Raw genomic sequence first — 27,437 nt, forward strand, 5'->3', positions numbered from 1 at the left:
GCAGTCATATGGCTGTCATGTGTTGTATGACTCCAGACAGAGATAGAGGGAAAGGGGGACACACAGAACGAGGCTGCAGCCTGAACTAATTCCTGGTGAAGAGTATACCATGGTCTGGTGCTGGGTGGGTGTCTGTCTGTTGCTCTGACTGGGACAGGGAGTCATGAGACCAGCCTTGTCTGGGACCTTTTGACTCGTACAATTGTGTGATCCTGTACCATCGCGTCACTGTAGCAGTCGTCTAGAATACCGTAGCTTACACTACGGTCAACCACAACATCTAATACTGTATATCATTTTCTTTGAGATATCTATCTCTTTGTGTGATATTGTTTGGAACTTCTATGTGGAACACTTCCACATAGACACATGCTGGCATGTGACACCACACACGCAGACAGACCATAAAGTAATTCAATATACACATGGAGTCCTATAGAATATATAGCCTGAGGAGTACCACTCGTGCTGGATGATGTCATTGGCACACTGACAGACACACACACACATACACATACACATACACGCATGCACGTACATGCACAACTTGATGCACTTTTGAACTTTCCAAATAATTTCAAAGCCATATATGATTATGGGATAAGAAGTCAGAATAGCAACCCGTGGTAAGACAACATCTATTACAGTGGCAAAAACCAGCCTTCTGGAGGTCTGCTGTGCTGTTCATAAAGTCCCTTTTAGAACAGCTAAGTAACTTTCCAACTTTTCGTCACAGTTTCTCAGTGAAATGACACTGCAATCGCTCGGGTAATGACATTGTGTTGCAGTGAAATTGCACAGTAGTAGCAACAGCAGAATGAAAATTACACACAACATCAGAAGTGATGCTCTTATTATTATGATAATTACAACAGTAGTGCAGCATACGGTTTAAATTATGGCAGATGTGTTCAGCTTGTACAGCATCCGTCTTTCTTTCTGTGAATGCCACGTTTCACTCTTGCTCCGAGTATTCCTAAAGTGTGTGTGTGTGTGTGTGTGTGTGTGTGTGTGTGTGTGTGTGTGTGTGCGTGTGTGTGTGTGTGTGTGTGTGTGTGTGTGTGTGTGTGTGTGTTCGTGTTCTTGCCAGTGTGGGCGTTTGGTTGGAATGTCTAGTCCACACACAGACAGATGCCTCGGCAGTAGTAGTCATGTTCTACCTTGACTAACCTAGAATGGCACACACATGTTGGTCTTGGAAAGACTGCGCCACATTGTATGCCTTAGAAGGTCATCATACACTACTGACTGACCAGAGAAAATCCGGGGTCACAGAAAAAACGTAGTTTCAGAGGTGAGCGTGAGTATGTTTTCATATATGACTTTTTGACTGTATGTGGGGTTTTATTTAAATATTGTACTCTCTTTATGGGATGTAAAACTACTCTGTTGCTGTGAGGTGAGCATGATTACATTTTCCACACATAATCCTTCATGGTTTCTATCATGTGATGTGGAGAGACAGCTCTGGGTTTGTTTTTTATTTTGTTGTTGTTGTTTTTAGGCCCTTATTGATTACAACATCACTTTTAGTTTTAGCTATTACAAATTCACTAGTATAGAGGGTGGCTTCAGTTTGCTACTGTGTATAATAGACAATATATATATATTTTTGTAATCTAGATACAGTAACCGGTTCAAAATGTAAACTTGTCCAGATGCTGGAGAACTTATATACTGTTGGCCCAGATGGGCAACCAAAGTGGTTTGGGAGAGAGTGATATTGTGCTGCAAAGCCCAATCACACCAGCATCCTGCACAATGTTTCCCAAAATGTTTGTTATCTACTGAACTACAGGTGTTGAACAGCTTATAACTGACTTAAGTGCAACAGGTCTAGATGGAGGTGCATCATTTTGTTTTTCTGGGACACTTTCACTGGTGAACATTTGCAATGTAACACAAGGATGCTATAGGATATTGGTGTTGTGTGGCGTTATAAAGTCCTTCAAGAACAGAATTCCACCTAAAGATATGACACTATTCAGTCCATGTTATTGGCATCCTGAGATATTCTCTATAATGGAAGCATTCCACAAGCACGGCAACCGTGGTTTATTCACAGCACAGCATCATAACATGGTGAAAGTCTCGGGTTTGGTTGAAGGTTGTGATTATGGCTGTCATCACTCACTTTATACAGATACCATATCGTATTCATGAATCCATTTTTATGTCTGAGTACATAGTCAGGGATAGCTATATAATTCCTCTGAGATTTTACACACTGACTTTTATGCACCAAAAAATAAAGTGAAAAGCCATGTTTTTATTGGATATGCAATACATGAGCCGACAGCTTCTGCTATTTTGGGCAGCCTTGCTGTCATTTTACTGAAGCTCTGGGTGTTTTTCTCTGAGGAACTCCATGCATGTTTCCACTTTTCTTTGCCCTAATGTCACACTGAATTACTGTATTGATGGCAAACTATGGACAATCATCCACACTTTGAAGCCTCACTGTGCAGTGAACTGCATAAGCTACTGAGTTCATTTTAGATAACTATGTCATTTGGGTTTCAGGGGTCCTGGGTGTTTTGTACGATCATGCCAAGATATCTCACAGCAGAATATTCCTTCTATGGTATGATTCTGCCAGCTCTGCAGTGAGATATTAGAGAGTATATATGAGGCTAGAAGAGATAAACTATAATGGCACTAATTTAGACTTATTAATACGGCTACTAACATGACTTGTCACCACTGAAACATAGGCATATGGTATAAATATGTTTATACCTTATAACCAATATAAAGCCTATACTGTATACTTAGTTGACCACAGTCAGCCAGGGCTCTGTAGTAGATCTGTTTTCAAACAGGTCACTAAAAACAGTGACGGTGAAATATTTGTGAAAGATGACTTATTTCTTGGCCATTATGAGACAGAAAAAAGTGTTTACTTACTTGCATGCAGCCATGCACTGGCACTGCACACGTGCTAACATTTGCAGACAAAGAAAAACACACACAGGCACACACAAATTCCTGAAGGGGAGTGCTATAATGTTATTATAATCTATGGCGGATGTATAGAAAGAGCTTAGGCATCATCATTTTATTTTGATGTCATTACAGACATTAGCAGAAATATGTTCTGGGAAATAGAAGGGCTCTCTCCATGGTGTCTGTCCAGGCACCCAATAGAAACAGTATTACTGGACACGACACTGATACACTTTAGCATGACCACATCACACTGACCTTTAAGGCATGACACTTTCTATTGTACTTTGACCTACTGCTGAGGTTACCTGGCAACAGATTATAAGGACCAGATTTACAGTAATCACATCGAATGGTAACTGAGTTCCCAGTAATCAAATTACAGACACCTTTGAAAAGGAAATAGATTGATCATTAAGAAGCATGTTTTATTGGGAAGGGATACTTAGAATGTGACATTAAAGACACATAAAATGTATCCGTCAGAGATAATATTAAAACTAGAAACTGCAGATGTTAAATTAGATTGGAATGAATTGTTTAATTAATTGTACTAGAGCATTTCCCATTGGGCACTGGCCTACTTGGAACGATGCAAGTTGGAAATCCATGCCCCACCCATGCAGTTATTATGTCTGTGTCCCTTTTATGCCCATATATGGAGTTCTTTGTCAGGCATGCCCACATATGGAGTCGATGTCAAAACAATCATTGAGATGTCAGAACAGGCCAGCTCCATATCATCCGGATCCCGTGCTGGTCCTGGACAACCAGCCTATCCCACGGACTCGACCCTCCCTGTGGGGGTGTGGAACGCGTCCCTGTGGGGGTGTGGTGTGGAACGCGTGTGTGTCGAATTTGAATTTGGTTCGCGAGTTACATGGATTACAGACCTGTCGTACACATGGAGACTTGGTGGTTGGTGCATTTATATATAGATAGACTAGAACAGTGCCCGTTGGGGGGTGATCAGGTGTGATCAATTGGCTAATAAAGGGCGAGGTTGCGCGCCATTGTGATGTATGAACTGCATTGTGATGTCAGAACAGGCCAGCTCCATATATGGAGATCTAGGGGTGATCTGGATTTGGGCCCTGTCCGGAGCCTGGGGAGAGGCTTTTGTGCTGTTTCTGGACAACTGGCGATCCGACAGACTGCACTCCCTGTACAGCCCATACCTTTTCGTCCAAAAGTCATATCTTGTTGACTTAGTTGTACTGTAAATAGAGGGTATGCGTGTGACATCATCATCAAACCAGGAAGTTATGCGGGAACGCCTACTGAGTGCCAAAAAAATATTTCTAGCCTTGACCGTGAATGCCACTGAATTTTGTTACTGATTATGAAAGTAAAGTGAAGTAAAGTAATATGTATGCACCCTGAACATTTTGCCTGTGAACTAAAATAGCCCTTTTGTACGTCACAGTAAATCAACTCAAATAACAAAAGTTATTAAAAGTAGTTACAGCTTGTGGCAAATGTACAGACATTTCTTTTTTGATCAAAGTTTTTTTTATTACTTTTTCACACATGAAAATATTACATAGAATTTTCCCCTCCCCCCAGAATCTTGCACCACATGAAATAAAAGGCACATACAAATATACATAGACAAAATGTACAGACATTTTGACAAAGGTTTTCTCTTGTACCGTAATTGTCATGTGTTTCTCTGTGTATTAGCCAGATTAGGCAATGTTGTTGCTATTGGGCCATTTTTATGAGAGGAAATATTGCAATATTATTCTTCTAATACTGTTGCAGATCCATTTTCATTGAAGCTTATTCTTCACATTCTTCTCAATAGCTAAATCAACTGAAAGAGCTGAATGTTAAAACTGCAGATAGATAAGACAGAAACCAATTTAGATGAGCATTTTTTGTTCTTTACTAGGGGATTTTCAGCCATTTCCCCTAGTAGTTAGGAATTTGCAGTATGTAATCACTAATCAGTGATGTCTCTCTCTCTCTCTCTCTCTCTCTCTCTCTCTCTCTCTCTCTCTCTCTGCTAGAGGCAATGAAACAACAAAGTACAGCTTTTTGAGCTGTCACAGTAAATGGATATAATGCCTGAACGGGTGTCTCCTAACATTCTGCCTTGAGCTAAGTTTAAGAAGAGTCAGTGTGTGTGTGTGTGTGTGTGTGTGTGTGTGTGTGTGTGGGAGGGGGGGGTTAGGGTATTTGTCTGTGCAATGCTTTGTCTTACTGTTGATCTTCGGTGTGTTTTGCCAATGTACATGCATATATTGTGGCTAGCCAAACCCTATACCTATTTGCAATTTGGCACCCCAGACGCCTTGATAAAAATCCTCTCTAGTTAGGGCACAGTAAATGACAGATAAGATCAGGAATCTAGGACTTGTTGCTAAATATAAAGAAATGGATCAAGGCTGTAATAAATCCAGACAATATAATAGTAATTGAGAAAACCAACATAGCCTACATGTATCTCACTGTGTTGTTAGACAAGGCGTAAATGGAGCATGGGATGAGACTGAGATTATATCAGTGCTACAAAGGAATTGAATCAAATAGTTCAGTGGTTCATGAGTGAGGGGAGGACAGAGGAGATCAGCCGGAGAATCGGAGCAGGGGCGATATTGCACTCGCTGTACCACCCTGTTGTGATGAAAAGAGAGCTGAGCCAGAAGGGGAAACTCTCTGTCTACCGAGCAATCTTCGTTCCTACTCTCACTTATGGTCATGAAGTGTGGGTCATGACCGAAAGAATAAGGTTGCAATACAAGCGGCCGAAATGAGTTTTCTTCGACAGGTGGCTGGCATCTCCCATAGAGATATGGTGAGAAGTTCAGTCACGCGAGAGTCTCAGAGTAGAGTCGCTGCTTCTTCGCTTGGAAAGGAGCCAGCTTAGGTGGTTCGGGCATCTGGTTAGGATGCCTCTCGGGCGTCTCCCTAGGGAGGTCCTTGACGCATGTCCCACTGGGAGGAGACCCCGGGGCAGACCAAGGCGCAGTTGGAGGAATCACGTTGACTCACTGGCCTTGGAACGCCTCAGGATCCCCCGTAAGGAAGTTACTAATGCTGCTCTGGAGAGGGAAATCTGGAGCTCTCTGGTGGAGCTGTGGCCCCGCAACCCGACTACGGATAAACGGTTGAAGATGGATGGATGGAGTACAGTGGTTCTCAAAGTTTGTACTTTCAAGGATTCCAATAACTTTGAGAGTGTACAACTTGAACCACATTTTTGGACCGATTCAAATTCCATTTGTATAGCTCTGTTACAGACCTGTAAGGGTCCATTTGGAACATCAAATGCAAGGCAAAAATTCACTCAGTTGTAGGATATTCACTCATGTTGTAGGATATATTCAGGTAACCATCACCACCCAAAAAGGACTTAATTACTACTGTATCCTGTATCATTTTGGACATTAATTCAGACAAACGAATATATTTGCAACGCATGGTACAGTATTGCTGCTCAGTTGTAGACGTTATATGAGTTTGGAGATTACAAGGAGTACGTTTGAGTAAACTGATCCAGGGCAGACATGTTGTCCGTCACAAGTAAGTGATAAGTAACTTTGGTTTAGCCCTCTGGCTGATTATAGGCGAGTGAGGATAGTTAGTCTTGCTAGCAGGTTTGATGATGGAACAGTTGAAAAGATGGCATGTTGAAAGGGATTGAAAGTCACACTCACTGGCCCCAGGGACAACTTGGCATGATGTCATCATCAGAGAAAGATCAAAATCACTAATGTCTGCATTCCTGACGAGAGAATGTGAGTGTGCTCTTGAGCTTTTGTACTCACTTTTTGCACTTATCTTTAAGCATAAGTGTGTGTGTGTGTGTGTGTGTGTGTGTGTGTGTGTGTGTGTGTGTGTGTGTGTGTGTGTGTGTGTGTGTGTGTGTGTGCGTGTCCAGTATGCTGAGTGTGCATGTGTATTATTATTTGAGAATGATTATGAAAACGGTCATGAAAGAAAGGGATAGCGAAAGGTGTGTGTGAGAGAGAGAGAGAGAGAGAGAGACAGCGAGACAGCGAGAGTGGGGGGAACGGAACAGATTTTTTGGAATCTGTCTTTATTCAGCTCTCTCTTTGGCATGTTTCCATCCAGCATCTGCTGACTCTCACGCTCTTACAGACAGCATGTAGGACTTAAATTGTATTACTGTAAGCTGCATTGTACAGTCTCATATACTGTAGCTGGTTTGGGCTGGTCTGTACTGTTAGCATACATTACAGACCAAATACTGTAGTCTGACTCTTTAGTCCCGTCCGTGTTTTTTCTCATCCTGAAGATGCAGTCATTCAGGTAGGAGAATTTGTTCCTGTTGTGTGTGTGTGTGTGTGTGTGTGTGTGTGTGTTTGTACTACGGATTGTGATGATTTGATTGGCTGATGTATGATGATAAGAGCACCCCTCACTTCATAAAAGTGTGATTTTTGATCTATAGTATTAGTACTATATTTTACTTATTTCGTACATTGCATATCCTATATAATTAATCTCCTTGGCATTCTATTTGGGTAGGCATTAAACAATTTTATGCTAAACTGTGCCGCAGTTTATGCTTTTTTCGGATAGTTGAGATTATACTTCTGTTTGCAATTATGCATTTGTGTGCTTGCGTGCCGGCACACGTGCACGTAGCTGGATTAATGCGTCTGTGGTAGAGAGATTGACAGAGGGAAGAAAACATTTCAACGCAGATGAAAGCAGTCGGAGTGACAAGGAGAGAGAAAATAGCCAATCTACAACGCACCACGGAAATGATTCATTGTGAGCTTGTAAATCAGCAATTTTCAGAGCACAAATCTGACAATAGGCACTAGGCAGCGGGGTATAAAGACAGAGATGTTGTCAGAGATAGAAATGTAAGGCAGACAGAGAGGTGCTTGTGTGCTCTGCAGCAGCTGCTCATTGCAAACCTCACTCACTGCATGTACTTACATGTCAGGTCAGGTGGTCCTGGCATGTTCAGCATCAACAGACAACTTACAGTATGTGGGCAGACTGGGCACAGGACATCTGGGGCAGATGTTTTTCAGGGGGTCACTGGGTTTGTGGGTTAACGGTAATAAAGAAAGAACACAAGGTTTACTTTGTACAATATACATTTCAGAGGCAAAACATGGTGTTCAGAGACATATACAAAATTATGAAGATGTCATAATGATTGTGGTATTTATTCTTGGCATTAGACAAACAATAAAACGTGTCCACAAAGAAAAAGCTACAGTAGCTCAGAACGTGACTGCAGTTAACTGGGGGGTTGTATTAGGTGAAAACAGACAATCCCCTCCACTACACTGGAGGAGGAGTGGCTTCTGTGTGGACAGCCACGGGGCCAGCCGGTGCTGGCACGGCCTGAAAGGACCCGTGGTCCTGCTGCGTGTGGCAAACGGTGTCAGTCTGCCACCAGCTTCCACAGCATGCTTCACACCCAATGTTGAGGACACAGAACCAGGAATACATTAGGCAGAACGGTTGGATCATATGGTGTGTTTTAAGACGCTGTGTGATGATGGGTTCTCGTTGCAGACGGGCTTAAACCATTAGATGCAGTTGGTGGAGAAGAAAAATTATAGCTTGACCTCTTTATTATTCATGGTGACAGTCGATTTGTCCATGAATGTTTGATTAAAATATGGAAGACATTTGTGCGGTCCCTTAATTCCTTTTGCGAAATTGGTCATTGATCCAGTTCTGAGCATTGACATGATTTTTATTTTTTATTTTCATCATGTGAATGTGTGGAACTGTGGATGGATGACATTTGGCCTGCGGCAGGCACTCTTAATAAGGATGACAGTGTTCCATCTGGCTTTCAAAAACGTTGGTTCCAAATACAATATCTCAAAAACTACTGGTATGGCTGGATTTGCATGGAATTTACTGATTGTGTTCATGTTCCCTCGAGGATTAACCCTGAACATTTGAGCGACCCCATGACCATTTCTGTAGTGCCACCCTTGGGCCATAATTTTAAAGTTGCACGCTATATCTCGTAACCTAAATATCTTCAGATTTTATGACTTTACGGCCTTTCCTCTAGTGCAGTGCTACTCAACCCGCGTCTTGTGGCAAGTGACAACTTTAGGATGAGTGTGATTCTTTTCTTTCACTGTCTGCACCCCATGTGATTTTCCTCTCCAATTTCCAATTCCAGACACTCTTCTCATCGCTGATGATCATCGCTGACCATGAGTGGAGGCGTGAACATCAAGACAATGTCTCAGACCCAGACCAGCACAGGGGTCAGTTCAAGTCTACCACTGCCCCGAAGCATGATGCACCTCGCCAAGATGGACTCCAAGCAGAAACACAGCGGCCTCCCCAATCCCACGGCACAGCTTCAACACGGATCCAGATTGAGGCCTGCTTTTTCTTCATCATCTGTGTCGTCAGTTCCCAGCGAGCTCCTGAGAGGCGCGGCACTGAAGAACCACCTGTTGCAGCAGAGGACAGGGCTCTGCACTTCCAGAACCCCTGCAACACTGGAGAGGGCTAATGGGACGTGTTCGGCGTACAGCAGCCCTCAGGTGACCAAGAGAGAAGCCCCGCGTTCCAAGGACACACTGGACCTCCGCAGTGGCACGCTGGCCCAACCGGCCTTCCAAGACGTACAGGTGCGGAGAAACGGTAACAAGAACTGGACCTTTGGGAAATATCGTCAAAGGAGCGTGGACAACGCTGATGAGGAGGATGACAGGCTGTCATCAGTTGATGCTCTGTTAAGCCATAACAGGGGCAAAGTCCCACATAGTAAAAGCGGAAATGGCAACGTGATACCTGGGCTTCCTTCAACTGTCCACAAACAGACTGTAAATGTCTTCGACCAGGGAATGGGGACTTGTAATCCTCCGTATCTGAATGCCCCGCGCAGAGGGAGTGAGCCAGGCAGAGTGAACATGGCCACTGTTGCTCCATTCAGGTTCAGGTGAGGGCAGTGTTTCTCATTTTGAAGATATACTAAGATAATGTGCTTTGGGCATATTACATTTAGAATTTAAAACTTATTCAAGGACATCTTTTGGTTCTCACATCTTTGCACATTCACACATCCACATACAGTATAAAAACAATACATACATTTGAAAAACAAAGAAAAAAGGAAAAGTAGGCTACATTAAACTTTATAGTCCATATACCTAATAATTTTATGAACAAATATAAGACCAATTAAAATGCATTAAAAACAATCTACTTAGTACATCCTACAACAAATATTTCCCCAGGTGTTTCTTTATTAGCTTTTTGAATGGTGATTTCTGTGTCAGGTTGGTCATTTGCAGTGGGAAAGAATTCCACCTTTTAATTTCTCTGTATATTGTGTGCATGCACTACTGTGTGCATGCAGCCTTGTGTCAGTGGCAGGTCCACAGAGGTGAGAACAAAGAACAGTAACGTTTAACTGGCTAACTCTAAACACTGAGGACCTAAGTCTGGCTGTCTAACTTTACCAACCGTATACTGGAGACGAACTGGCACCGAGCTGCAGACAGGGCTTGTAGCCTCATCAGCTGATTGCAGACGACGCTCAGGTGGGGAGGTTGTAACTGGGAGACAGGTGTGTTGAGAGGTGCTGCTTTGCGTCCCTCTGAAGGGCACAGAGCACCCACAGCACACAGATGTGAAGTCGATGGGGGGGGGGGGGGGGGGAGAGAGACGTAACACATTTGGTTCCATTTGGCTGGGGACCCCCTGGAACTCCCTCAAGGACCCCTGAACCACTGCTGTAAAGGATGGGGTTTTGTGTTTTCCATAGCAGGCTCCAGGTTCAGGAGGACACCGCCCCCGATGATCTGAGTGACTGTTCCTCCGACTCCATGGAAGTGTGCTGCGATGACCTGGGTGAGTGAGAAGAGAACAATTAACACCTACTGTGTGATGTTGGAGAAACTCAATAATGAAACAATGTTAATTTTAAAAATGACTATTATGCGCATTACAAAATTCAATTACTTTGGGTTTTACTATTTAATATGTCTAAATTATGCACTTCGTTCCGCCACTGCTGCGCTGTGAGCTTGTATATCTGCTATTTTTGAGCATTTTTGAAGCATTTGTAGAATCGGCCTCAGGTCTTAATGGGTTACTGTAAGTCAGTGATTGAAAAGTTGAAAAGTATTCTGTGCTGTGAATATCTTATGTTAGAGGACTTTTTTAATCAGATTTTTGAATGAAAATCCCTCTGGGCTCCATCTAGAGGGGCAGTAGTTCACACGGGTGCTGCTGCCAACTCACAACAAGAGTGTCATTTCACAACACCTGTTTAGTACATCAGGACTTTCACCAGCAATTTTTCAATGGTACAGTATATATATATATATATATATATATATATATTCCACGGCTGCTGTAATATTTATTCATGCACATGTGGGAGTTTTGGCAGACAAACACTACTCCCAAGCCTTAAGACTCTGTCAAGAGCACTGTCAACACCACCCGGTTTGTTATACCGAACAATACAGGTGACAAATTAAAAGAAAAAACGTTGTAAATGAATGAATATAATATATATAACATAACAAATGAAAATGCTTCCATACAGGTGTGTGCATGATACATTTAAGAAATGAACATCCTACACTATTCTCTGTGTGCTGAGCAGAGCCTGTTTAAGTCAATTTTGGATCAAGATGGCAAACGAAAAATAGCTAAGTGTCTGCGAAAGAGTAGTCATTATTTTCAATAGGAACAGTCGGAGACATTTGCATTTCAGTCTATGGGAAGGTGGAAATTCTCTTATAAACCATACAGCCCACATTATTCTGAGTGAACACCTTCATCCTGTGATAAGACATCTATCCTGATAAGAGTGGTCTTACAAGTGCATTGATTCAGTGCCTTTATCCAAAGTGCTTTACATTGTCTAGAGAGGATGAAGATGATGTTAAAGATCCCTAGGCACTTTAGATCTTTAACATCATGCCCTGTGTTTTGCTAAATCACATTGACCCATTCACACATCGTCGGTGGATGCATCCATTCACGGCACCAACCTGTAAAGTGTCTTACTCAATATCACTAAAGTCAGGAGGTGCCGGGGATCAAATTGGGAACCTTACTCCACTTTAGTTGTATTTGTGTTCATGAAGCAACACCATCACTTCGTGCATGTCTGTGATTGGTTTGTTCTTCTGGCCCAAACCTGGCAGGATGTGTATTCCACCAATTGCTCTGCAATTATAAATACACTAATTACATACAGTAGTTGTCAAATAAAATGGCGTTCTAACTTCTAACATTATTAATTACATTTTATATTCTCCTCATTTTTATACTTTTTTGAGTGCTTGGATCGCCGCCTTTTCTCCATCTTTCCTAAACCATTTAGGTTCTTGGTCTGCTGTCAGCATGCACTAGAAATATCATGCTGTTTCATTTGGCCTAGTAGTTTGTGATATCAGCTGCGGCTGGACATACAGACACACACATAGGTTGAATGCAAAATCTACGCCTTCCGGAGATTAAAATAAATCATGTGAATCATGCTAAGGCCTTCTCAGTCACCAGATACTAAACACCTATGGCAGAATTGTATACAATATACTGTAAACACAGTAGGCCTACACATATATTTGTATCTTCAGTATGCGTTTGTGATGACATTTCTGTCAACTGTTTCTTAGAACACCAAATGATTTATTATGTCAACATTTTCTGCTGGGTAGTTTGCATAGTTTGCATACACACACATGCAGAACTCATTTGAAATTTCGATGAACTTGAATCTCAATCATCTTGCTAATCGGAGTGATGCCTTTGTTCTATTCACAATGTTTACATTATAGAAGTCAATGTCAAATGCATTAAGTAAAAGCCTTCCAGCTTACCATGGCACCCTAGTAGTCGGGCATGTCAATATTTAATTTAGGCTATCTTTAAATGGGCGAGTACATTCAATACGACTTCTGTATCTCAGCCAATTAACCCAATAGACATAATTATCCACTTACAATAAATCCTATATTTTGTTGACCGAAATACCCAGGGGTCTGTACTTCGCCCGCTCCTTTGTGATGCGTTGCCTTGCCTATTATGGCATGTCCAGAATAGGGATGCTGCTAGGATTGATGTGGTTGAATTGGGTCATTCAATGCTTTGACAGTGCCTCTAATCAGTGTAGGCCTATAGCTTTTTGTATTCATGAACCAAGTTAATCAGAATCAATCCTTGCTGTAACTTCTATATAAAAAGTATTGTTAATTTCAATAACTGTATCTATCATTATTGTGTGTGGAGAGTAACAAAAGAAAATCATGTTAACGCACCCCTCACCAACCTTAATCCGGTCGTCTTAACGCACCCCTCACCAATCTTATGTCTAACCAATGACTAGTCTAAACAAAGTATGCACCCCGTTTTTCACATTCCACCACTCAAACACTTTTCTTTACAGTTACAAATGCGTGAAATTAGCGAATTCATACCAATTTTTTTCATGAGCTGCAAACAACTGGAACTGAATTAAAATTTATTTTAATTTATTTACCAGGGGCAGGTAAAGGTAAACAAAAATAAAAAATATCTAGGCTAATGATACAAATAAAATCATGAATATAAGATACTCTTACGTTACGTTAAAGGGACACTTTAGCAGCATTTTAGCAGTGACACTGGGCTCACTTCCTTCCTGGACTACAATTCCCATAATGCTTTGGTGCACTGGGGGAGGGCTGTCTTACTGAGACAACATGTAGTCCAGGAGGTAAGTGCATAGATATAAAAAAAAAAAATAGATGCCTCATTGGCCGCTGCTGTTCGTTGGAGCCATGTGTGTTGAAGGAGGGGCGGAACAATTTACACTGGTGGAGGTGAAGTGTGAAAGGCACGTTACGTCACGCTGTCACTCAAGTGATTACTGGCCAATCACAGCATACTTTTCCGGGACTTCAGACCCGAAACATGCGCTCTGTGATGCACACTCATGCTTCCGCGGTGCTTCGCAAGGAATCTCGGGAATGTTTTGCCCTCCCTTGAGCACATACGCTCCAGAGCCGGAAAGGGCGTCTACCTTTATATGTCTATGAGTAAGTGAGCCCAGTGTCCATGACATCATGGACACTGCTACAATCTAAAATATCTAAAACCACATGATATTACACACCAGGAAAGTGTTCTAAATCTTCTAAACGTCATTAACATATATTATATATTGTGAAGTGTCCCTTTAACATTCTGAAAGTTTGAGGTTATTTGTATTTACTGGGAGCCTGGCTGCCTGAGAAACACATGTCTATGCTGAGATCATTTAAACAAATAAATGAAGGAAAGAATGATCTAATGATACAAATCATTATAAGAAAGACCTGAAGAATAGACGAGTAATATATGTATACATTATAAGATATTCCTTCATATCAAAGGGACATGACTTGATATTCTGAACTTTGAGTTAGTTAATTGTATGGGTGTCATCCAGTGGCGTGCACAGACGTTTTGAGGGGCAGGTGCTCAAGTGAAAAAAGAGCACCTTGTGCGGCGCATGGAACCACTGGCTGCCTTTAATAGTGTGTGAGATTTATAGACTTTGGGACATAAATAATATAATGGATGCTTTTAAACCAGAATTGATCGATGGGCCACATACTGTACACTGTACAAAAATAAAACAAAATGAACAAACTACAAAAATACAAACTAGCACTAACAGTCTAGCACCACCTAGTGTCTATCTGTGCATGCCCCTGGTGTCATCATACTGGTGTGAGAAAGAAATTTCACTACTGATCGTTGAACAAATAAAACTAGTTGATTCTTGATCAATATCAGCAAACAATAACATAATCAACATATGCTACAGTAGCTCTATAACAAATCCATAATAGCCCAATAATAGGATTATTATCCAAATGGCTAAATTAATAGTTGTACATTTTCTATATACATAGTTAACCTGTAAGTGGGTTCTTAATTATCTTCATGACTGCGAGGGGCTTGAGCCGGCCTCAGGGAGAGGTGTGCGTGGCGACTGAGTGGTCATCAGATCAGGGTGGACAGATGCAGGACAGAGAGATTGATTGGTTTCATTTGAGGATCAGCTTTCAACTTGGCCTCAAAGGACAGACATGAGAGAAATAAAAACGTTATTTTGAGGCCATAAAACATTTGAGATGTGTCTGGCTTCAACTACAACTGACTCGTATGGTGAAATATCTGCCATTTAGAAATTAAATTATGGCCAGTTCCATGACATCATCTGCAGCTTCAAAAGGTCTGGGGAAAAGTCACTAATAATCTGTGGTGTAATATCTTACTTTGGAAAGACTTTAAACAACCATACCGAAATCAATATTTTCGTACATACTGTAAGCAAAGACCATTTTGACCACTTTATTTTTTAGATTTCATATACTAAATATAATTGTAGGCCTACTACTACTTGAGCAAGACACTGAGCCCCTGACTCCTTCCAATGAGGTGGTTGCCTCCACCTTTGCTGTGTGAATGGGAGAATGTAACACACATTGTAAAGAGATTATGAAAAAGGTATTACTGTAATTGCGGACCTTTACCAGTTGAGTCTCGTACAGGTACAGATATGCCTTCACTGTATGATGAGCGATGACCAAGTGCCAAATAAAATGACGAAGAAAATGGTATGCAGTAATTATATCGTAAATCATAGTTTAAGGTCTAAATAGGCCAGCCACTCGTATGGTCCTTCAATTTAAAGCACCGTTCCAACATTAGCACAAGACAATGACTTAATCACCTTGGCTCTAAACAAGAACAAGATGCACTTTCCTACAGTTCTCTGGAACATTTAATTCAATGGGAATAGACAAAAATAAAAAAGACAAAACACATTACCATTCCGTCTTTTATATTATCCTGGATCCTCTGGCTATTCGCGTAGCCACGTTCCATCCAGCACCATAATTTCATTATAGATGTGAAGACTTTTTAGAAGCTTGATACACTATTAATGTCTTCTTTACACATATTTGACCCCAGCTATGAACACATGCACGTGTCCTTGTCCTTATGCTGTGACCAACTATATCAGGGGTTCTCACCCCGTGGGTCGCCAAATTATAACTGAATGGCTGGAAAATGGAAAATAAGAGTTTACATAGTACACATAGTACATGCATAAACTTCCCTTAATGATTCCTTGATGATCTGGTTTCAGTATTCATTTATGATATATTTTTTCTATTATTAAGTTTATTTTTGCAGTCAGTTTGTAATGGTGGTGGGGAGGGGGACGATGCGCGGGTCACGAGACATGGCCAAAGCATTTCCGGGGTTCCCCAGCCAAAAACGTTGAGAACCCCTGAACTATATGGCCGTGTGCACACACACACACACACACACACACACACACACTTTTATATTGCTTTGTTATTCTCAGTTTAAGGGGAGAGAACATTTTGGAAGTGTTTGTGGTGGTCTTTTATTCATTGCATCATCATTATCATCATCATGATCACAGTTCCAGCGTTGCAGTTGAGCAGCCCCATAATGATTACACACATTGTCCAGGGAAATTTACAAGACACAGCTGTGTGTAACTGGCTGTCCCTTCATGCAGCTGTGTGTGCGCGCGTGCACATATACAGTACATGTATACACACAGAATAAACATAGCCAGTTGGATGGCCAGTCGGAGAGTGAGAATCAGACCCAGATGTGAATGAAACCAAAGGCAGGATAGTCCTCCACCCTTCTTCTCTCCTGAGGAAGGGTGGCCCACACCTCATTCACTAGCACAGGGTTTGGATGCGTTGCAGCGTGCAGTGCAGTAAGGACACAGATCTGCCTCATGGGCACAATGACTGATGAAGCCAGGCACTTCTGATAGGAACCAGATTTCTGAGGCTGAAAAACAAGAACTCCTAGAGATGTTCCTTTCCCCTCTGACTCAGCCTGTTTGCATGATTACAGAGATGTTTGCATAAAATCATGTTGCATTTTTTCCCCTTGTTCGATCCTCTGGTTTCCTACATACATACTTATATCTCATATACTTTTTATAGGTGACTCGCAACATACAAAGAACTACAGAAAAGCTTGATTGTTGTTGTTGTTGATTGTTTCAATACTCCCAGCACTAGTACATAAAACAAAGTTAAGAGCTATGAAGATGGGTTGAAGGATGTTTTTCGTTAACAACACTACTACAGAAAGTCATTTAGTCAAAGGATTATTATCAATGGTGTCAGCAGGGAGGCATGAGTCCTTGTGATAAGGGGGGATAAGCTGCAGCTTTGTTTCTGGCTTTTCATACTACATCAAACACTTTCAATGCCAGGTGCCTTGAGACCCAAATGAGACTGTTAGTTTCTAAGTATGGACCATCTAGCATTATCAGTGACAGTGTTGTGTACAAATGTAACCACATGGACATTTGTATACACTCTCAGAGTTACGGATAAATTAATTCATGGTCTTGTTCACTCACACTACTGTATGTCCTGGATAAGGGCAATTTACAGTCTACTTAGTTGCTGAAAACACACACACAATCATTAATCCACTTAACTATATTATAAACATTGCAGAGCATTATTGATTGACAGAAGCAAAACATCCCCAGTCTGTTTTGTGAGCTGGATGTGGTGTAACAGATGTCATGCAGGTGATGAGAGAGATTGGTTTCCAAGGCTTCCTGCATGTTGCTCCAAAGCATCACAGAATACTCCTGAGAGATGTGTATGTGTGTGCGCCGTGTAAGCATGGGTGCGCGCCGTGTGTTTGTGTGTGTGTGTAGACTATCACAAAAGATAATGCTCTCAGGGCGTGTCTAAAAAAGGACATACTTTTCATTGTCAGAAATAACATTTCAGTATGATATTGTTTTTATGCCTGTGTGTCTGTGTGTGCCTCTTCAGCCTCTCTCTGTCTGAGCTGTAGATATAATTATTCTGAAGCATGGTTTTGGGTGTGTCGCCTTTAACATAGTCTCGTCTGCCCTACTGAAGTCACCCATTTGGCTGACACACTTTTATTGCTGAGGTTTTTGTCTCCATGACTCGTTTGGCGACAGCTATTTAATGGTGTACATTTTTTCCCCAGGTGAGGTTAGTGTAATAAAACCATACGATCCTCTCCCTTTCATCAGTGCAACAGGATAAAATAGATTATCAACACTGTTGCGATATTATGAAAAGGAGGCGGATAAAGCAGGCTACTATACACTGCTGATTGTGATTCTAGTCGGAGATACATCTGGATCACCCATATGTGGCATGCAGTTGTTGCTTTGTGTAAGATTAACCACTTTCACCCTGGCAACCCAATTACACATTTGTTTGAAAATACCTACAAGCGCACAACGTGTTGCATTGCATGTTGTGAGCTCGTAGATTGCCTTTTCTTTTCAAGTATAATGTCGTGATCAGAAGGCAGAACCCCCATACAGTCATGTGCATGGAGCATAATTACATTACAATAATCCAAATGTGCATTACTGCTCACAACATTTCAGTACCACTAACATCAAACCATGCATCATTTTGACTGTAATGAGCATGCATGCATTGCAAGGAGAGAGGGTGGGGTTGAGGGGTTGTGGGGAGACGGAGAACAAAGGAATCAGGGGCGACCGTGTGGAAATGTGATGTGCGAGAAAGGTGATCGCTTCCCGGGTTGAAGTGGTGCACATTTAGTGTTTGTCATCGCGGGATTCGCACCGGTGCAATTCACACGGTCTGCAGAGACACCGCGAAGCATCTTTAAATGCAAGGAGGAGGGAGGGCGGGTTGGTGGGAGGAGGGATGGAGCGCAGGAGGGAGGCAGGAGATGGAGGGAGAAGCAGCAGAAAGCTAGCAGGGAGGGAGGGAGGGAGGAAGGAGAAGGAGGGACCATTGTTGCGTGTGCCGCTGCTGTCATTTCTGCTGCTGCGCGGTTCAGCGGCAGGCAGGCAGGAGGAGGAGGAGAGGGTGTGCTGCTCTAAGGGAGGAGTGTGGAAAAAACGGAGGAAGGGAGAAACGACAGGACAGGGGAAGGGAAGGAGAGAAAGGGAGCGCCGGGGCAGCACCGCAACAGCTGCAGCTGCAGCAGCCTGTCAGGAGGGAGCAGGGGGATCGCAGGAAAGGAAAGGAATCTGTCCTCAGGATTGCCATTGTTGCATTTTCTATTTTTCTATTTTATTTTTCATTCTATTGATAAGGAACAAAAGGGGGGGTCTGTGTGAGGAAGCCTCACCCCCCACCCTCCTGTTGATGCTTTTTCTAAATGGTCTCATGCAGGAGGCATGCTTCATGGGAGTAGCGTGAAAGGCAGAAAGAGAGATCTGAAGATGGAGCGGACCGATAGCACGAAGACGTACAGCCAGGCCGACGGAAAAGCAGTTGGTGTGGCGGCCAAGAGGGCCAAGCCCCTGGCACCCCAGGGTGCACAGCGCGCTGGAGAGCTGAAGGTCTACCGGGCAGGTAGCTCCGAGGGCCGACTGCCGGTGCCCTCCAACCTCCGCAAGCAGAGGTCTATGACTAACCTGGCCGTTCTCACCGACACCGAGAAGAAGATGCACCTGTACGAACCCAAGTGGTGCGACGATATGGCCAAGCCTGGAGTGGGTCAGCCAAAGGTGGGCAAGCCCAAGATGGCAGGAGGAGGGGGCGCGGGAGGAGGCGGCGCCCCGCTCTCTCGCAACCTCTCCAAGTCGGAACATTCCCTGTTCCAGGGCAAATCCAAGCCCTTCAGCCCGCTGGCCGCCCCCTCTGCCCTGAGGGGGCAGAGCCGCATCCCTCGGGGGCCCTACGCTGAGGTGAAGCCGCTGAGCAAGGCACCTGAGGACGGGAAGTCTGACGACGAGATCCTCTCCAGCAAGGCCAAGGCCGGTGCTAAGAAGCAGACTGCCGGAGCTGGAGGGGAGTCGGGGTCCAAGAGCCAGGGGGAGGACGGGGGAGATAAGGGCTTCCTGAAGGTGGACCCAGAGCTGGTGGTCACCGTGCTGGGAGACCTGGAACAGCTGCTCTTCAGCCAGATGCTGGGTGAGTACAGCAGGGCAGAGCCTATATGCAGAACCTCTACCAGCCTCTAACCCTTGCGCCTGGCCGTCATGTGCCAAAGTTGAACGCAAGCTTTCTACGCTTTTCAAAGTCAGCATAAACCCCCCCCATACTCCCTATACCGCCATCCGCTAACTATTCCCACCACTAACACCTGCCTGCTGCTGCAGCCCCTCAGGTTTCCCTGAATGGAGATCAGGTGGTTTGCCTGTATGTATGAATTCCCCACCACTCCTCATCTGCCTGCAAAGCATGTTCTTAAAAGCTGCTTTTTTGATTCCTTCAATGCTGAATCAGTACAGCATTTCCATATGGTTCCGCAGTATGGTTTGTTGAATTCCAGATATATTGTATCGGTTATATTAACAAGGATGATCGAAATGCTCATAGCTTTCTTTTGCTAAGGTGTGTGTGGCATGATGGCATCAATTGTGTGCAGTACGCTTGCTTCCTATACAATAACGCTGCTGTTCGATTGCATGAAGGGAAACAAAAGGAAACCCTGGGGGTTCATACTTGCACACTGATCGTCTTTCTGATCAATGTCATTTCTGCCATTTGCTGTAGCGAGTGGCTGTGACCTCGATGGTACATGCAGGGATATCCATGCGTCGTTCCAAAATACTGGAGGGCGGAAATTAACCAAAGCATATTGAATTTATTTTAGGCACATGTCAGACACATATTTAGCCTCCTCCCAGCCCCATTCATCCATAGCCATTGACAGATGGTATCCACACGATCAGCAATAAGAGAGAAAAAAAGCCAAGAAAACTGTTTTCTGTCCAAAAGTGTATTTAATCACATGAACCCTAGTCTAGTGTCCCTATTTCTAGCCAGATCTACAAGCTCACAGAGCATTGTGTTGAAATGCATTGTGAGCTTGTACTGTAGATCAGCTATTTTCAGTGAAGTGATTTGTTGTGGAGGGAAAAATACAATGAAAAATATAGGGTTTAAGTGTGTTCATTTAACTCGGAAGGTGTACAAAGATACTGTATATTCTGAGCTATAAATCGATAAATGAACACAGAGGACTTTACTGTGTATAAGTAAAATAAGTTATATCGACTAATCATGGTGGTGGTGTGATTGGGATGTGATGATAATGATGAAGACAATGACATTTCTACTACACAAAGAGCTCTGTCATGTCTATATTACAATGTGGTCAGTGCATGTCATTATCACACTTTCAATTGATTTATTTTTATTTGTTTGGACTAAGGCAGATAAATCAAATACGTTGCGCACAGGTGACAAGTTACTGCAATTGCTTTGTATTGGCTGTATTACACTGGCCATTTGAAATCCAATTTTTCCACAATTGTTTTCCCAGGAAGCTTGTTTCGTGGTCATTTTCCCCCTACAGAATAGTGAAAAGAAGTGGTCTACTATTTCTGGTACACCATAAAGACACATGTTATTATAGTTATAGTGTAGTGTTATATAGTGAGACTGAGAGCGGGACGGGAGAGGCTAAACCTGAGTGGAATAGTATGAGAATGGCGACACTAGCGTTGACTCCCATTGTAATAATGGAATGCGGAAGTGCTCATTCTATCTCAATGACATACTTCCAATGTTTGGAACTATAGCCCATAGGAACCCGCTTTGCGGCGAGATCAAAACGTGTCGCCACTCTCTTACTATTCCACTCAGGGCTAAACTAACAAGCACAATACTTCTGACTACACTGCCTGAAACAAGGCAGTCCAATCTCAGGCTTTGGGCCTTTTTTGAGGCCTGATTCATGGTACCCGTTGTGAGCTTGTAGATCTACTATTTCTAAATTATATATATATATATATAGATATATATAAGTATAAATTAAGCATACACTACACTGTTGTGTGCGTCTGATAATGTGTTATTTGCTAAGGCAGATGTATGCTCTGTTCCTTAATACTAGTGTCAGCAACACATTCTTCATCCCTTCACTTCCTAATGAAAACATTAACAGTGATCTAATCTGTTATTCATGCCTAGTTTATATCACTCACGTCACGTTAGTCACACAGCTAGACATTGACATGGGACATTCCAACATGCATGTCACTGCATTATACTTGATTAAATGATTATGACTTTTCAGTAGAACCACAGTCAAAGTTGCTGACAGCTCAGCGAAAGTACAGTACCACACCCATGACTGTGATAACACAAAAAGTAGTGTATGCTTCTCTTGTGGAATGCATTGATTTCCATTGAGTTTTCCCTCAAAACAATTGCTGACATTGTTTCACCAAAAAGGGAATGCCACTTAAACGGCTTGATGAATTATTCATCATCAACACCCCACAGACCTTTGAGTGAAGCGCTTTTTTTTTTTTTTTTTTTTTTTTTTTATTATGCCTTTATTGATAGTACAGTAGGTAGACAGGAAACGGGGAGGGAGAGATGGGGACTGGGGAGTGACATGCAGCAAAGGCCGTCGGGATTGGGACTCTAACCAGGATGCATTGGAGCCTATACAGTAGGTGCCCGGACCGCTAGGTCAGCGCCTGGGCCAGTAAAACGCTTTTTGTTGGTGAAAAGAAACATGGGCTGAGCATACAAATGTACAAATACTGTAGGAAGGATTATGTTGTTGCTCATCCATGTTTGACAAACCTGTCCATGACAGAAAACATTTACATAAATAAATGTATAACGTACTGTACGTAAATTTAAACAGTACAATTGTGTCTTGAGAACTCGTTTCATTCATTTGATTTCAACAACAAAAAAAAGGTTTTTGGGGCAAATTAGTAAATCATTTATAAAATAATAAAAATGCCCCTGGTGTGTAAGGACCATAATTTCTAACTCTAAATACTTTATTTTCCTAATGTGTACAACTCATCGTCATCGCCAGACTAATATACTGTACATTGTCAGATTCCAGGCTACAACTGTACAGGGTTCAATGGATGTCCCTCCTAAATAGATCTACTATGCATCGAATTCTGTTCATTCATAGCACGCATAATGCCACGTGCACACTCGTGTGTCTTTTATTGTACTTCAGCATAAGTCCCATCATTATAACACTTATGAAAGGATGCTTGTCCTGGATCACAGAGGATTCCTTTGTAGCTCATCATCATGCATCACTTGGTGGTCAGCTATGTTATAATAAGAGACCTGTTTATCAATTTTACAACATAGTTTTGTGCAATGTTGCATAGAATACCACATCACATATCATCCTCTCGTCATAAGACATCAGAAGTTGGTTAGGAAACTTCCTTTAGACCTCCATAAAACAATACCTACTTTGTTTTGGTTACTATGTTATGGTCTACTAGATTGTCAGGAGAGTGGGGTTGAAAACCAAGCACGTAAGCCTTGTCGAGTCATGAGGCCCATAGGGCAGGAGCCTATCTCCTGTTTTTGTAGTGTGAGGCAGCTTGATGTACAAGTACACCCCCTGGACACGACGCTAGTATGTTGCAGGGACTTACCCCCAATCCAATGAATGAAAATGCACCTGTCACTGCAGGTCAAAAGGAGAGAAGGTGACACCTCTTTATCCCCCCCCCCCCCCTCCCTCTCCAATTTATTTCCATTCCAACCTGTACATAGATTGAATGTTTTTGAGATATCTCAATTGTTGTTGTCATTGTTGTTATTGTGAATGAATGCATAGGACCCGACTGAAGACAAGACCGCAAGGTCTTTCTTCGGTTCTGTCCTTTTGGACCAATGTGGTTGACTGTACCCTGTACTGTCACTTCACTGAAAATTATCAATCAGTCAATCTATCTATCAATCAATCAATCAATCAATCAAACCTTAGTGTTCACACATAGAGTTCACTAGGCTGGATACAGCTTTAGAGAGAGAGAGAGAGAATAACATTGTCTGTCTCTATGAGCTAGACAGGACAAAATGGAATAGGATGGAAAGAGAGAGAGAGAGAGAATAACATTGTCTGTCTCTATGAGCTAGACAGGACAAAATGGAATAGGATGGAAAATGAAATGGGAAATGTAATCCATCCATTTGGCTCATTTTGACCAGGAATATCCTCTAAGGGAATGTTCATGTAGAGAAGGTCACATTCTCCATAGCTTGCTGCTATAGAATGTGCACAAGTTGAATTTGGCATCAAACATTCACAATCACAACTTCCTGGAGTCTTTCTAGTGTGATCTGTCTAAACTTTGGCTAAGATCTTGTTCAAAAGGCATTTCTCTGCTGTACAATATCAATAACGACACTTGTGTTAGTGGGGAAGACAATTTACTGTAAGCAGAGTAGCAGACTGTACGTAATCTATTGATCGGGAAGGAAGACTCAGGAAGAAAGCTTTTTTTTTACAGTGAACACAGTCTCTTAATAGATATGAAGTGTGTGCATTGATATTTTACATGTATTTCAGAACCATTTCACCTCTACCACAGCATCACAGAAGAAGAATCCTTATGATAATGAATGCGAATAATGATGTACTACATACATCACTATTCACAGGCCTATCCCCTTTCAGGTCTGCTTCAGTATTTCACTATCTGTGTCATTCACATCACTGCAATGCAGTGCAACAAGGAACTGTCTGTCAGTCACAGCGCAGTAGTCCCCTTTATTTTAACCTCATATTCCAGGCTTAAACTGAAGCTAATCCAGAGTGACTTCCGAGTGCACAAGATAGCATGGATGGAGTCAGCGCTGTGGTGCACGCAAAGGCATATTCCTATGACAGAATGAAGAAAAGACATTCAGAAGGAAAATATTCCAGAAAGCATTAATGGGATGAGAAAGATGTAGGAGAAGACAATGCGAGACTTATACAGGGAGAAGACAATGTGAGATTTTTAGAAAGAATTTTAGGAGAAAAGTTGAAGAAGTAGAATACCAGCACCCACGGATTAGTCCTTTAAGGCACTTTATTGTTTAATTCTAGCAAGGTATGCTGCACAACAACGAACGCGTTTCGGCCAACGGCCTTCGTCAGCCTTGTGTCAACCCGGTAAAATGTTCAAAGAGATTTAGACAAGTCGGAGTGTGCTTCCTTCATTTAGAAGAGAAAAGAGTATAACAGCATTAATCTTCCAAACAGATGTAGATGCCTCTGTCCAAGACCACTCCCTGTTCGTGGATTGCATCATTGGCAATTGTGTTAAACTACAGACTCAGCAATGCTGTCAACTTGTTTGTCCCTCTATTAGGTTGAAATTGATCCATTGCAAAGTCAATAAGATGTGTATTGTAATTTAATATGTGGAATAGTACAAATATAGTATATACAGTACATTGCAGTATACAGAATGCTGCTGCTTTTCCTTTGCCTTGCAGAGCACTTACAGCACTTTAAAGATCATATAGCATGGTGCCAATTAAATTACAGCAAAACAACCAGCTTTCCTTTTGGGCACACGCAGTTCAGCTTCTCATAAACATAAGGATTGCAGATGACTAAATGTGAAACTAAATATGAAACGGGGATGGTGTGTTACTTGATAAGATAATGGGGGAGCTATGACAGGGGGGGAAACATGCATTATTTCCTAATTTAGTCATTATGCCAATTCAAACCCCAATGTAGTTCTGAATGTTTACCCTCACTGGCCTTGGTGACGGTGTGTACTGTGTAGACAACTACGTGTTTCCTCTGATACAGGTCACCTTCTTCTTCGTTAAACCTGACAGTTAGAAGTTTCACTGAGGGGATGTAGCACAGGGACTACCTCTTTCTCGGAGCATTATACCTGATATGCCTAAACCTAACCTTAACCTCACAAACGCTATATGCCTAACCCCAGCCTTAAGCCTAAACCTAACATCACAGAATAATAACCTCAAAACCATGCACGGCCATCATGTAGAAAGCTCCGGGAATGTAGCACGTGCAGAGGAACAAACTATCCTTCCCAGTTCTGCTCCCTGCTGAGCATGCACCCTGACCTGACCAGCCTGTAGGAGTCGTTAGTGCAGTGACGGAGATCCCTTCCCAACTGGCTTCCCGCCTGCAGAGTGCAAACATGGTCAGTTGTGTTTATTGGAGCACCCAGCCAAGCCGGACGAACTGTAGGGGTTTCGATCCCCAGTCTCCATGGTGGTGAACAGGAACTTTAGCCCTGCGCTACCCGGAAGCCCCAGTCACATTTTATTGATTTATATATGCTCCATTGCCCCAGTGAAGCAGTGCTGCAGTGTTTTATTTGTATGCCTATTGTTGTGAACATGGTACGGATGTGAATTACTGTCAGCCAGACACCCGTCTCCTCAAACCAGAGACAAATTATTCAGACTGACAGACACACATGCATTTATGCACGTACTGTAGATGCACAATGTTTATGCGCATGTGCATGCACTCTCATCAGCAAACACACCAAAACAGAGAGAGAGAGAGGACATAATAGTGTGCTGTGCATTTTTCTTCATGAAGACCTAAATGTTTTATGATCTATTGTTGTGCATGACTGACCCACAGACCCGGAATCACAGAGGAAGCGGACCGTGCAGAATGTCCTTGACCTCCGGCAGAACCTGGAGGATACGATGTCCAGTCTGCGTGGATCCCAGCTCAGCCATAGGTGAGATGCAGAACACTTGCAAAATATTTGATAAGAACCATATTAGTGCTTATGCTATTCGAAGGAATAAAAGCCACAAGTTGAATTATGTCATGGTCTAGCTAGCCAGGGTAATCCACCCCTGCTCTAAAGTGAGCAAACAATGGATTGTAATTGGAGGGATACATAACACAATCATGTGTAAACAATTGTCAAGTGTGCTTGGAGAGATACCACATGGCTAACATCTGGCATCTACCTTTCTCAAACATCCCATATCTGTTTTCATGGCTTTATACTGTGTGTGCATCCCTCTGTGTGTAGAATCTGACTGAAATAATTGAAATAGCCTCTGAGTTTCTCATGGACATTTGCGCAAGGAGACCATACACTTAGAGTTGAATATTTTACTGTAGAACTTCTAATAGTAGCCATTACCCAGAAAAGATAGCTACATCTCTTGTGTTAATTAGAAATTCTGATCTGAAAATATATTATATTACCGCTATGTCACTTTGAAAATAAAGAGTAATTTGAGTCCTTTTGCATTGTGGAGGGGTGTCAGGCATTTACCCTAAGCTCTGCATGCTTTTATATGTAACCAGGCATTCGTTGGAAATCTTGCGGCAAATAACTAAAAAAGGCCCCTGAAATGACCAAAGCAAAGCAAATTTCTTTGTTTACCCAGGGAAGTGGACTAAGCTCGAGATGCTTGTTTACAGCCACACCCTGCTCATAGAACATTTGATGATAGGGGTTCAATGCCTTGCTCAAGGGCACTTCAGCGGTGGTCATTTTAACGTGCCGGTCCGGGGATTCGAACTGGCGACCTTCTGGTATCAAGGCCGCTCCGCAAACCGTTCGGCCACCGCTGCCCCCAAGTGTGTTTGTTGTTCTTTGAACTCTGTTCCCAATTCACCAGCACATCAACTCATCTGTATCATGGTGAAATATTCAATATAAAGATAAATAAATAACACCAAAGCTTGTAACCTCAGAATGGATATTACAGTGACTCATTCTGTATTCATGAAATGCCTTGTCCTAGCATTTT

The 27,437-nt window shown here is 42.4% G+C and overlaps 1 protein-coding gene across 1 annotated transcript in view; it reads left to right on the forward strand.

Annotated features, from left to right (window-relative positions):
* The first annotated feature begins 1,179 nt into the window (after positions 1 to 1,179).
* The window catches only part of nav1b (neuron navigator 1b), a 77,083-nt gene continuing 50,825 nt past the window's right edge, over positions 1,180 to 27,437 (forward strand). Inside the window, exons 1-5 of the mRNA XM_080793194.1 lie at positions 1,180 to 1,294; positions 9,083 to 9,853; positions 10,682 to 10,767; positions 19,119 to 19,862; positions 26,302 to 26,404. Coding sequence (XP_080649320.1) covers positions 9,117 to 9,853; positions 10,682 to 10,767; positions 19,119 to 19,862; positions 26,302 to 26,404 — 1,670 coding nt within the window. The 5' untranslated portion in view covers positions 1,180 to 1,294; positions 9,083 to 9,116. The remainder of the gene's footprint in view (positions 1,295 to 9,082; positions 9,854 to 10,681; positions 10,768 to 19,118; positions 19,863 to 26,301; positions 26,405 to 27,437) is intronic.

This window comes from Protomyctophum bolini (genome assembly GCF_963924005.1).
Source record: "Protomyctophum bolini genome assembly, chromosome: 2".
Lineage (NCBI taxonomy): Eukaryota > Metazoa > Chordata > Actinopteri > Myctophiformes > Myctophidae > Protomyctophum > Protomyctophum bolini.